Source organism: Ammospiza caudacuta, chromosome 11 (assembly GCF_027887145.1).
Source record: "Ammospiza caudacuta isolate bAmmCau1 chromosome 11, bAmmCau1.pri, whole genome shotgun sequence".
Lineage (NCBI taxonomy): Eukaryota > Metazoa > Chordata > Aves > Passeriformes > Passerellidae > Ammospiza > Ammospiza caudacuta.
The window spans coordinates 26,620,240-26,633,946 of NC_080603.1; the positions used below are offsets into that span (position 1 = coordinate 26,620,240).

At 45.1% G+C, this 13,707-nt stretch overlaps 1 protein-coding gene across 1 annotated transcript in view; it reads left to right on the forward strand.

The window, feature by feature from the left end:
• The first annotated feature begins 308 nt into the window (after positions 1 to 308).
• The window catches only part of VEPH1 (ventricular zone expressed PH domain containing 1), a 58,239-nt gene continuing 44,840 nt past the window's right edge, over positions 309 to 13,707 (forward strand). Inside the window, exons 1-5 of the mRNA XM_058812228.1 lie at positions 309 to 573; positions 2,924 to 2,984; positions 6,633 to 6,906; positions 7,632 to 7,847; positions 10,089 to 10,263. Coding sequence (XP_058668211.1) covers positions 6,769 to 6,906; positions 7,632 to 7,847; positions 10,089 to 10,263 — 529 coding nt within the window. The 5' untranslated portion in view covers positions 309 to 573; positions 2,924 to 2,984; positions 6,633 to 6,768. The remainder of the gene's footprint in view (positions 574 to 2,923; positions 2,985 to 6,632; positions 6,907 to 7,631; positions 7,848 to 10,088; positions 10,264 to 13,707) is intronic.

Below are 13,707 nucleotides of genomic sequence, written 5' to 3' on the forward strand. Positions count from 1 at the left end.
ACGTTCAGAGCTGGGGAGATGGCACATGTGTCAACTGCAAGGTGCATTTCCTCAGTGTCCTGCTCTCCCCTGACTTCTCTTTGGGCTAAAGCTCCTCCAGAGGCACTGAGAGGCTCCAGCCATCGAGAAGAGGCCCCACAAGTAATATTAACTTCTGCAATTTCCTTGTTACTTTAAGCAGGTTATTAATTAACTGAATGTAACCACTGGCTGTTGATAAATCCTTTTAACTAATTCAAATTCCGTATCAAGCTGGGAGCACTTTCACTCGATGTGCTGCCCAAGTTAAACTGGGTGAGGAATTATTCCTGATGTGTTTTCCAGCGCCGAGCTTGGGGCAGAGGGAGAGAAGATATTTGTTTGCTTGATTCCACATGACAACTCCAGGGTAACTGAATAGACTGTACGGTCGGCTTGACAGGGCTGAGCACCCGCCAGCAGCCTGGCTCACATACCAGAGCCAGGGGGATGGAAGGGGCACTGGCAGCTGGGATGGAGCCCATCCCAATTCCTCCACAGAGCACCAATTTGCCATCAATTATTCATGGCTTTCCCAGGTCTCGCTTCTGAGAGGTATGAATAACTTAAATATGTGTTGGTGTAGCAGCTAGAATAATGAATAAACGACTGCGAGGAGGGGAGCTGGGGAGCAGGGCTGGGTGTTAAATAATGGAGGCACTTTGGAGGGAATGTGGTTGTTAGCAGCGTGGCTGTGCCTGGCTTTCTCTGACTGCTGGGGCTGTGGGATGTAGAAATGTGTTCCAGTGATGCCTGAGCGGAGTGCTGGGGATGCCAGGAAGGAAGAAGCAGTGTCTGTGTGTGGGACAGGAACCTGCAGCACCCCTGGATCCTCCTGGGGCTCAGCTCTCTCCTTCCCCTCACTGTGCTTGGGGCGCTTTGTCCCTGGGCTCCAGAATTGAAGCCTTGCTTTGGGGGAGCCCTGGCATGCTGGGGAGCTGCTGGTCCCATTAAATCACCAACTGGAGAGACACTGGGGTGGATTGCCAGGTACCTGGGAGGAACTTGAGGACATTCAGTGCTTGTCTGGTAACTGCTGCTTCAACAGACTTTGAGGTTCAGTGATTTTTGCATTTATTTAGTGCTCTAGTCCAATTTTCCCTGCCAGAGTGGCATTTCTCATGACAGGATCCCTGTATTCTGACCCTGCAGTCCCTCATGCTCTGGCCCATTTCCTCCTTCACTCCCTTTAGACAGAAATACACATTATTCCCTGTGTAGAATTTTAAACCAAATTCTTTTTCTGTAACATCACTGCGGTCTTGAAAATAAGTCACATATCTAAAAGCTCGTTAAGCAGCCTTGAAAATGAGCAGCTGTTGATGGCATCATTGTGGCAGTGATGGAATTGGTGTTTGTTATGGAGCAATTTATTCCATTTTAGCACTGTGTTGTTTAGTTTAGTCTAATATTTAATATCACGGACACATTTAAACATGGAATTCTTACAAATCTGCCTCACTGATGTCAAAAATGCTACGTCTTATGAAGTGTTATATAAAGCATCAGTGTGTGCTGAACCAGCAGCCAAATGGGATTTCTTATAGATTGAAAATCAGAGAAAGCAGTCTTGACAGCACCCAGATTATCAAGTAATTTATGTATATAAAAAATTGATCAAGTTGTCTGTTTGCAGCAGTAGAAGTTGCCAAGTTCCTGAGTACATTCCTACCCCTCTGCAGCAGCAGCTCCTGCATGGGCTGTGCAGCCAAAATTGCCTCAGAGCTCGGTGAGAGCTGGTTCAGTGTGGGCAGATTCTGCCCCATAAACCTGCTGGTTAAACCAGTGCATCACAGGGGAGAATATTCCCACATTGGAGGGACCCTGAGCTGCCTTCAGGCTGTGGTGCTGGCCCAGCCTGCAATTCTGGTAGGAGAGAATGACAAGGCTCTGTAATTGCTGAATGTCCTGCAGTGGCCTCCACAGGGACACAGGATCCCTTTGTCCCAGAGCTGGAGGCTGAGAGCAAGCCAGCTCCCAGCACTGCTGCGAGGTGTTCCATCAGTAAAAACCAGTTTTAAATTAATTTTAGGAGCTAAAATTAATTGACTTCATAATTTATCATTTCATCATCTGGTCCAGCTCAGCGTCCATGGAATTTCAAGGGATGTGAAGTGTGGAAACCTGTCCTGACAGAAAAAAAGGAGAGAGGCCCATAGGAAACAATGGTTGTGTTGTGGGAAGATTTTAAATATATGCAGCTGATCCCATGGGAACTGCTGTAGACTATTCACCCTGTGTGAAAATGATGCTTTCTCAATATAATCTTTAATCCTTTCCTTTCACTGAAAAATGTGAGAATTTTATTTCCAAGTTTTGAAAGAATGCTCTGTTTTAGGGAGTAAATGCTTTCCAAGCATAAAAATAAAATAAATTTTGATTAGTGCAACACAGAGGGGAAAGGTTCTCTGAAATATCTTGTAATATTCTGTACATGAATTGCATATGTGGATGTTCTTGGGAAATGTGTCCAGGCCTTTTTTTCCCCTGGGTCAGTGTAGGGGGGAAGGAAGTATCCAGCAGTCTGGCAATATTACAGACTTCTGTAACTCTGAGACAGAAATTCCACAAAATTCTTTCTTGTAAAATGGGGAAGAAGAATTTCAATAGGAGGGAATTCCACCTGAAATTCAAATTTTTCTTTGAGGATGATTCTAATCTTCCTGCCATTCATGGAAAAGGAAACGACAAGCAAATATGCAGTTGTTACAAACTGCAAAGCACAGAGCATGGAAATCCAAACCTGCCCTGTTCACTCTGTGCTGGTGTGAATAACCAGCCCAGGTCCTGAGGGTTAAACCCTGCTTGGTGCAAACCAATCATTCCTGGAGCAGTCCTGGGGGGAGTTTTACAGTCTGGAAAGGCAAAGATTCACTGACACTGTTTTCCTTCTGTTTTCCCCCAGTGCCTTTCATCCACAGCACTCTGTGTGATCCATGAGTTAAGCATGGCAGCATGGCTGAGAGGTAAGGAAAGAGTTTTTGTTTCCTTGTTAAGGTTACTCAGAGCTCTGGGCTGTGTTGTGCCCACGATAAAACAGCTTCCAGTTCTCTAACACGAGTCTCTCCCGGCTGAGGGAATTCCCAGATCACTTTCCTCTCCTGTGGAATTTACTGGACACTGTAAGTTACATTTTTGAATGGGATGCTCATTCTATACTTTCTAGATTTTTGAAGATTCAGAAAATGAGCATGTCCTTGTGTTTAGCAAAGACCTTTGGCACCTGTGGTGGCTCAGACCTTCTGTGGGGAATAAGAAATTAGAAATGGGAGCATCCCTGTCCTCACTGCAGCTCCAGCAAGGAAGAAACCAGAAAATCCTGTAAAGATTCACTTAACGTGAACTCCAGTGGCCTGAGTTCCCTAAAATTCCTTAAACAGAGTGAAGGCTTTCCTGATGGATGATGTGTAGCACAGAACTAGACAAAAAATGTCATTGCACAACTGTTTGAAGGTTGTGGTTCTGTTTTCAGTGGGATAACACCCCAAAAATCAAACAGCTGGATTTACATTTCAAGTCTTTTGGATGTTAAGGAAATTATTTTCTTGTAGAATTTCCTTCACTGTAAATATTTAAAAAAAATATTTTCTCTCTTCCTCTTTGGTTTAAGAGGTTTTTTTTTTTCTTGTCCTTCTAATGTCATTCTGCAGAAGCTGAGCTCTTGATAAACTGTAAGGCTCAGCCTTTCAGCTCAAGTTCAAATGGCTTTTGGATGCCTCTAGGTCCAACTGCCCTTTTACATGGGATTTTTATTGTTAATCTTCTATTATTGGGGGAATTATTTTGCAAACAGACCAATTCAGTAGCTTCAAGCTCTGAAACCTGTCAGGCTGGCTTTTATTCTGATTGCTTCTGATAGGGAGCTTTGGTAAGAATGTGTGCCTGCAGCAAGTGGAGAGACTCACCTTGGAGGGGAGCAGCTTCAAGGTCCCAGGGAAAGGGTGGCTCTTTCAGCTTGGCATGAAAAGGGAAAGGAGGTGTTGGAAACCAGATCAAACCTTGGAATTAATGTGGGACTGCACCAGAACCAGTGCAAGTGGTTTGTGTTATAAGCTGAGGGTGTTTTCCTGCATAACGATGAGTTGAAGTTTGTTCCCAGCGCTGGAGTTCCTGCTTTGTTCCCCGTGTTCTGGCCTTGGAAAGGTGTCAATTCCTGCTCTGAATCCCCTCTGCAGGCAGGATGGACAAACTTTGGGCAAACCCTTTGCCTTCTCCATTCCTTCTGTGTGTGGGACACAAATACAGCCAGTGAGAAAACTCTGATGGATGGTGTGGGGTCAGGCTGATGGAGATTTAAGGTGATGAGACACATCAGGAGCTACACCCTGCAGCAATTCCATTGTCCAGCTTGACCCTTTAAAAAAGAAAATTTAAAAATGACATTTTATAAGACACATGATTTGTTTTCCCTCTTGCTCAGTGCCAGCTGCCTATTAATAGCAAATCTTGTAGTGAGCAAGGAAATGCTTAAGGAACAATTCTCTTTAATGCTGATGGAAGGAAAGTATTTCCAGCACTGTTACACAATGTAAGCATTAAGAGGATTTGCTAGAATTCCTTTTCCAAGAGCTCACAATAAATGTTTTCCTGCATTATCCTGAGTGTTGTCTATAAAACTCACATAAAATTCTCTGTCTGGGTAGAGCTGAGGAGCTCTCTGAGAAGCTGCTGTGCAGGAGCACACCCAGGGGAGGATCATTTGCAAAAGGCCAATGATATTCCCAAGGATCAGGGAATATCCTGAGCTGGAGGGGACCCAGGAGGATGATGAGGGCCAGCTCCTGCAGAAAGGGCTGCTGTGTTTCAGAGCAGCTGATCCGAGGGAGGGCTCCTTCCTGGAGCATTTTTCTGCATTATGTGGGCACATTTTGTTGTGCTATTCCTGAGGTTCATGTTAAAAGGCAAAGCAAACCTCAGACCCTCTTTTGTGCTCACTAAAGGCTGCAGAACGACAGCATTTATTCCTTTGGCCAGGAAATCTCCTCTCCAGCAAGGCTGTTCACTTGTTCTCTTTCTTTCAAACAGTGTGAGCTTACCGAGGGCTGTTTCCCCTCCTTCCCAGGGAAGGATAGCTTTCCACTAACACAGAGAGTTCTGTTTCCTCTATTAAAAACAACTGCCCTCAAGTGGAGCAGGCTTTGTATTTTGCCCTGGAAACAGAGCAGCTCATTCAGAGATAAGGCCTCGCTGCATTTGGGCTCTTTGGTCACCTGATGGAGCCAAGGGTAACTTTTAGGCTGCTTTAGTCTGCATTCCTGGGATGCCTTCCCTGTGGCACTGCAGTTCACAGCTCGGGATGCCTGCCTGCCTGCCAGCCTTCCTGCTGGCCCTGGCTGCTGCCCGGGGGCACAGGAGCAAAGGGGCAGCCTTGCTCCCCAGAGCACCTGGCCCCATCCCCGAGGATGGCCTGGGGGGATCCCGAGCAGGTAAAAAATCCCATGTCTGTGTCTCTCTGACCTTCTGGTTTTGGGTTTGTGAATGGCTGAGTGTGAGCAGGTGAGAGCACCCTGCCCTGCCACCCTCCCTGTGGTTCAGCTGGGTGATTTGTGCCTCGGGATTTGCAGTCTCAGCTCCTTTCTGTTTCTGCTTGATGGGATTGGGAGTCCTGTGGAATGGCATTGGTAGAGCTGGGGAAATTAAAACAGCCCTGTTTTGGATTGGCAAGTGCAGTGTGTTACCTATTAAATAGAGATTGGTCCAGGGGGCTGCTTCCAGAAGGTTCTCAGTGTTTTGCCTTGGTTTTGCCCCTTCTGTGGAAGCCCCAACTCTGGCAGTGTTGAAAGCCAGGCGGGGTAAGGCCTTGGGCAGCCTGGGGTAGTGGGAGGAGGTGGCCCTGCCCATGGCAGGGGGGCTGGGACTGGATGGGCTTTAAGGTCCTTCCCAACTCTTTAACGTTCTGTGATTCTATTTGACCTTTTTTTCTGAAAAAGATAATAAAACAGGGATTAGGGGTGCTCCATATCTCAAATAATAATTGTAAGTGATATATCTTGTGGCTTTGTCAACTCCAGAGAAGAATCCAGAGAAACTGGCACAGTGAATCCCCGTGGGACCTAAGCAGAGTTTTGGGACTCAAGTGCAGGACACTTCCCAAAGTGTGAGCCTGGCTCAGCCTCTGCTCCATTCCTCAGCCAAGGCTTTGTTTTACAGGAGTTTAAAAGCTCCTAGGGATCATTTTGGCAACAAAAGTGACAGTTTTTTCTAAACAAAGATCGCTTTCTTCTCAATCTTGCCAGTAATGTTTTTCTGGAGTCAAGACATAACAACCCAGGAAAGAGAGGAAGAGGCTTCACCCTCCTCCTCCTCCTGGAGCTCTGCTCCTGACCAGGGAAAGGGATTTGGAACCTTCAGCAGCTGGTTCAGCGACCAGCCTGCTCAGGTAACGTGCACAGAAAGGAAGAAAACCTTGGGTTCAGTTATTATGTATTTTTAGGTCTAATTTTAAGCTACTTAGTGTTTGAAGGTAAAAATTCACACAGTTCATGAATTTGCTTGAGGATGTCCCTGGCTCAGGGGTCTTGTGTGACACTTTCACACACATTTAAAAATCTTTGCTAAAATGGAATATGTCAATGCATTTGCTAATTTTTTTTTTCTTTATTGTTTTCTTTAAGACTGGGGCCACGGAAGCCTTGAAACACAGCCCAGATTGATCCTTCATATGAAGCCGGTTGCTCCTGGCCGGGCGTGCTCCCGTTGTGTGCCCAGCTGAGTGCCCATGGTGCCTGCAGTGGGCGGCTGAGCAGGGCCATGCATCACCTCTTCGGGCTGGTGCTGGCACACAAGGACCTGTCCCGGGCGGGGGATCTCTTCTCCCTGGAGGATGCCGAGATCGAAGGGAGCCTCTCCGAAGCTCTTGAGCAGATCAGAATCATTAGTTCAGCTGCAGTGAGTGAAACGTTGTCCTTAATAAAATTTTAAATGAGATTATGTTGTATAAATAAGGGGAGGGTATATAAACAATTTAAATTTCTGATAAGACTTGAAGAGCAAATATTTTAAATATATTTATAAAATTTAATAAATATTTCTATTTTATTTATATACAAATATTTTATAAATTCTATATATTTATATCTATTATATTTATTTTTATATATATTCTCTTTATAAATACCTATTTATATAAATATATATATCTTAAGTATTTAAAAATATTTTAAAATGTGCTGACAAAATCCAGTTCCCACCAGATTCAAAGATATTTCAAGTTCATCTTAAAGGATGAACTTGAAATATAATAATATAATATATATTTAATATATAATATATATATGAGATATAGTATATATTCTAGATTTAAACTATATATAATATTGTTTATTGTATTATATTATATCATTATATACAATATATATAATAATAAATTTGAAACACAATAATTTTTATTGAATAGTTATTTAAAACATAGGAAAGATTATATAAGGTTACAGGGGTCCATACCTTCCCAGTAATGAGAATTAAGACCTGTGGGATGACAAATTCAGGAGTTCTGTCACGCTGAACATTTGTTGTAAAGGCGGACGTGGGAAAATGGACACTGGGTGGCTGCAAACACTGAATTTAGTGGGTTCTGGCAGCCATTTCACTACAGGTGTGTTTGCTTGCCCCAGGACTACCAGACCAACGACAACGACCAGGCCGTGGTGGAGATCTGCATCACGCGCATCACCACGGCCATCAGGGAGACTGCGTCCATCGAGCGGCACGGCAGGGCCCTGGTGGCTCTCTGGGAGTCCTGCCTGGAGCACAACCTGACGCCCTCTGGCAGGGATGAGGATGCCCCACATGCCAAAATTGCATCTGACATCATGAGCTGCATCCTGCAGGTAGAGCTGGGCTGGGAGCAGCAGTGCTGCGCTCTCGGTGCCGATTTTTCTTTGTTTTACTTTTTAAAATACTTGGGTAACTCTCTTTTTGTGTGCTTGTGAGTGGTGACGTTTAAAACTCAGAGCTTGGGGAACCATTCTGATTCCTCCTGAAATCGTTGAGGTAACTCATAGAACTATGGGATGGTTTGGGATGGATCTCAAAGTCCATCCAGTGTCACCCCTGCCATGGGGACACCTCCCACTGCCCCAGGCTGCTCCAAGCCCTGCCCAGCCGGGCCTTGGGCACTGCCAGGGATCCAGGAGCAGCCACAGCTGAGTTATAAAAGTACATTTGCTGTTCCCTAAACCAGAGCTTTTATTGGCAAGCTCCTCTGCATTAAAACAAAGAGGTATAAACTGAGGTCTTCCAGCAGATGTGGGGGACAGTTGGAACAATAATGAATATCTGCCAGCTGGGCTGGATCTCAGGCAGGTCTCTGTTGATATCAGCAGCAGGGAGGTCCCCAAGGTTTGCAAACATCACTGGATCACTTTATTGAAATCTGCTCTTCATTGTCACCTCCACGTCTTCTGAGTGTGCCTTCCTGCCCTGATGTTTATCATGGAACAAATGAAACCTTTCTCCTTCCCTCTGAATCAAAACCTTTTCTTAACGAAGGATTTTATCTTTATTGTAAGGGATGGGGGGGGAAAAAAAAGAATTGTTCTTTGGAATTTTCTTAGATCTTTTAAACCCTAGTCAGAGAGCCAAGCCTTATCTTCCCATTCTTTGTGTAGAGTAGCAGAGCAATAACTTGGAGCAGCATTTGGCTCCTGCTCTGTGGGGTCTCAGCCAAACATAACAAGGCATTATGTTGATTTAAACATGCTGCTGCAGAAAGCTCCATTTATTTGAAGGGCTTTTCTCATTAAAGATGCAGCTTTTGGTCATATGGCAGCTGCCAGAATGATCTGTCTCGACACCAAGGGGTGGCTGCAGCCCCTTCTTCCTCAGGGGTCTCTGGGAGGGAGTGTCCACTGCTTGGCAAGTCTCTGCTCCTGGGGAAAATCCTCAGAGCCACTCAGACTCTGTGGAATAACAGATCTGGGGTTTCTCAGTCTAAATTTATTCTAGTCACGGCTGCTCCAGAATGAAAATCCAGAAAATCTGCTCTGCCTTCCTTTGCACTGTTCTGTTGCTGTCTGAAACATCTGGGTTCCAGGTTTGCCTGGGATTTCAGCTGCTAATTAGGCATAATCAGACTGCAGGATTATTTTCAGAAATGGGGATGTGCTCCAGTTTCAAAGATCTGAGTGGAGAGGAGAGCACAGCACTGGTTAAGGAGGCTCCAGAGGAATGTGGGTGCTCAGTGACGCACAAATGTGTCCTGCTGCTGTGGGGATTCAGCAGGCAATGGATGTGTGTGCTTTGTACACACAATTTTCTGTACAAATAACAGCAGAAAACCTTTCCTGACCTTGATTCCAAACCCCAGTGTACACTCAGGGACCCTGAGATTTCAGAAGCTTGGAGCCATTTTAGAAGAGGAGTTTGCACTCCTGAAGGATCTCAGTGTTCAGAGGAATTGGTGGAGGTGCCCAGAGCAGCTGTGGCTGCCCCTGGGTCCCTGGCAGTGCCCAAGGCCAGGCTGGAACAACCTGGGACAGTGGGAGGTGTCCCTGCCATGGCAGGGGTGGCGCTGGGTGAGCTTTAAGGACCTTTCCAACCCAAACCATCCTGGAATTCTGTGAGTTTGAATAAAAAAATGATTACAGAATAATCAATGACCAATACTAGAACTATTACACTGTGAGCAAGTGTCCAGTGCTGTTCCAGGGAGTGAGTGGCTGCTCCAAGGTGTTTACTGTGCTTTGGGATGGTGGATTCAGCCTCTGTCTTTCCCAGGGAGCACCAAACACAAAATGTCTCATTAGAAGTGGTAGCACGTAGTTAGTGCACTTCATATCTTCTATATTTTATTTATATTGATTTTTGTTTATGTACCACATATTTTATTACTGTCCTTCTGCTTCCTCTAGCAGAAGACAAAAATAGGACTATTCTTAACTTTTTCTGCTGCAGTAGTTTTAAATTTCTGTATTTGCTCTTTCTTTGACTCTTGCCTACAGTGGTGGTACCAAAACATGACCTTTCTTGACAAGCTTTTTTCTCTTTTCCCCATGTTGCTTTGACTTTTGTTTCCCTACTCTGCCCAGCACTAGACTATTATATAAATTTTTTTTCCCCTATTTTTGCAGAATTACAACCGGCCTCCAGTGATGGCCTTGGCTGTGCCAGTGGCAGTGAAGTTCCTGCAGAGGGGCAACAAGGAGCTGTGCAGGAACATGTCCAGCTACCTGTCCTTGGCTGCCATTGCCAAGGCTGAGCTGCTGGCTGAGCACACAGAAACCATCGTCAGGAGTGTCCTGCAAGGTAGGCCCAGCCCTGACTGGGGTTTAATCCAGGTGTGTGACCACATCAGGCTGTGCTAGGCAGGTACAGAGCCATGATCTTACAGAATCAATCAATCTTTAGGGGTGGGAAAGGCTCCAGGATCAATCCAACCATTCACCAAATCATATCAGCTGTATAAAGCAGACCTATGAAAATATCTATAAATGTGATCAAGTGTATTAATCACACTCTAACAGACTTTCTCAAGGAATATGTGAATTTACTGCACCTCTGGAGGTTTTGGTATGGATTGGCTGACCCACAGGGCAGGAAATATATCTGTACTCGTTAATATTCCCTGCTAATGGACTCCAAATTATCAGCCCTGATATGAGGCACCAGCCATGGAGCTCTTATCCTTCCTCTTAGTGTCACTGGCAAGGCTCCAAAAGAGAAATGGGGATGAAATTAATCCCATTCTGTGGTGGAATAGTCAGATGGAAGATATAAAAGCTTTGTAGTGGTTCTTTCATTTTGCCTACGTTATTAGCTTTATATAGAACAATGTTGCTAATCTCTTTACATTTTATTTTTTGCGGTTTAAAAAGCCAAAAATATTCATTCCTCTATAAAAGGAACTCCAGTTGAATTGGAGTAATAAAGTTCACAGTGTTTGTTGCAACACAGCGCTGCTGCAGTGGTAAAATCAGTGTTCTCCTTCGAGTAGGGGTGATAGCAGTAAGTAGCAATAACTAATTATTAAAAGAACATTGTTAGGAAGATGTTAAGCCCTCAAAATAAATGTGTGCATCCTGTATTTATTAATTTATAAATTAATTTATAAATGTAACTTTTTAAGACTTACTAATGTGATTAGTTAGTTAGTTAGTTAGTTAGGTGTTGCCATTTGTACTTTGTGGGATAGTAAGAGAAAGAAATAGTGGATATATCCATGGTTTTGGGAAAAGTGATGCACACCATAACGAAGGTTTCAGCAGGGCTGAGTTGTGTATTTATGTTCTTCCACCAGCAGATGTTGCTGTGGATATCAGGTTTGGGAATTCCAGCCTGGAAGGGGCCGCTCGGAACAGGCAAAATGATTTGTTTGGCGTGGTGCCTTAATTACCCTGCACATAATTGGCGTGTGAGGCTGGGTTTGCAGCAGGCTGGGAACTCAGAGCTGCCCTGAGAGTGTTTGCTGAAGGGAGCAGGAGGCTTGGCTGCTCAGGATGGATTTCCAGGGCAGTTTTTGGAGACAAAGCCGTGTTGTGGGGCTGCACAGACGGGGCTCGGCCTCGTGGCACCAGGCTGAGCAAACTTTGGCCCCTTGCCTGCAAATGCTGGAGAGGAACCGCAGCTTTTCATTACTTGGGGCAACTCTTTGGCTGCACAGCCAGGTTCTTATCTCATTAGCTAAAAAGGAGCTCTTTGGGGAGGGTTTGACTGCTCTGAGCTCCGCGCTGACACCGCCCGTCAGCACCGGGGTCACACGGATTTATTCCCGTTTATTCCCGGGGGACAGCAGCAGCTCTGCCCTGCAATCCCAGAGTCCCGTGGCTGCTCCACCTTCCAGGGCAGCTCGGGCATCCTGTGATGCTGGGCTGGGGCTCAGCCTCGCTCCCCCATCTGTGTGGGCAGCGCAGGATTGCAGTTTTTTCATAACTGGAGTCCAAATTGCCCCAAAATGCTATTTCCTCCAAACTGCTCCAAAGGAAAGCGTAGCTGAGCGAGGAAGGAAGGATGGAATTGTGCTGGAGGAGGTGGGCTGTGCTGCTGGGATGATGAAGGAAGAGCAGAGCACTCTGGAAAAGGGAAGTTTTCCAGCTGAGTCAGTGAGGATGGAAGGCCTGGCTTAGCCTTTGGTCCTCTGCCAGGACAGACAGACAGACAGGAGAAGGCTCCTTCCGAGACAAAGCATCTCAGGTATGAGCTGCAGCAAGAGGAGCAGCCAGGAAGGATTTCTGGAGATATTTTTGAGGATTTTCCTTTTCCTGCTGCATGTCAGGGACATTTGTTTTCACTTAATGGAGGGCACTGAACAGAGGGGGGATTTGAGAGTGGTTCTGCCCTTGCACAATGGTGGGACCCCAAGTGTTTTTGTAACTCTGAATATCTGGGTTTTGGCTGCCAGAGATGAACAGAGGTAATATTTCATTGTTCTCTAGCTAAGGTTATTTGCAGATATTACTTAGTGAGGGATTTTTGTCAAGTTTACTGCCAAGCATTTATAACATAGATACATTTTTATTGCAGGGTAACAGGAGAAATCCCAGCAATCAGAGCAATTCTTTTCCCTCAAATAAGCAGTGCTGCCAAAACTTTGGAGCAGGTCATATAACTTTAGGTATGAAGCACAGCCCTCTTGAATGGCACAGGAAAGTGAAATTTACCTTTTTTTACTACTTTTGTATCTGGGCAGCAAGGATCTGTCATAGCCAGGAGGAAGTGTAGCAGCAACATGTCAAGAAATTTGTCAAAGTGTGTTCTTAGGACATCTGTGGAGAATGAAAGAGGGAAACATGGGGGGATAGAGAAGAAGGATGGGCTACTTCCAGGGGAAATAGGAATTGTTTGAATAAGACATTCCTCATGATAACTTCTTCAGAGGCTTCAACAGGTAGCAAGTAATGGTTCTTGTTGTAAATGGTTACACACCCAGTGAGTGGGGTATTCATCACTCTCTGCTTGAGCTCTGTTTTCTACATGGAAATCATCAGCAGTTCCTTGGCTCCCTGCAGCTGCTGCTGTGCTCTGTATCCAGCCCTAGGCTTTTAGGAGATTTGGGATAAGTTTGTGTGAGAGGGAAGAGAATCACTGGCACTTAGCAGCAATTCTATCTTGTACAAACCCCCTGAGGGCAGCAAACAAGTCCAAATGTACCTTAAAACCTGACCCCAGAGGGCCAAGACTGTGCATGAGGTCCCTGCTCCTGTGAGATGTTGCTACTGATGTTTTCTCTATGACCAGCTAAAACTGCGTGGTTCAAAATGTGGAAAAAGCCCCACTTGGGGCTTGGTTCAGAATTTTGGTTTATGAGAGGAGTAGAGAGTTTTAGTCTAGTAAAGTATCTTTATTTACAAAACAACTTTACAAAAATAATTTCAATAAAATTATCACAAAGTCAATGTACAATATAATACAGCTGCATTTCCTCCCAATGTCACGTCAGATTATGATGAGGAATATTATTTTTATATCAATCCATGGCATAAATAACGCTTTAAACAAGGAACTAGCCTTCTTAGAGCCTACACATTACTAACAATGATTAATAGACAACACATTTCTTGATTTGGGTGCTTCCTCTGTAAAATTCACATTAACAGTATTGGAGGGAGCCTGGAATGGTTTGGGTTGGAATGGGCCTTTAAGCTCATCCAGTCCCACCCCCTGCCATGGGTAGGGACACTTTCCACTGTCCCAGGTTGCTCCAAAGCCCAATGTCCAACCTGGCCTTGGGCACTGCCAGGGATGCAGGGGCAG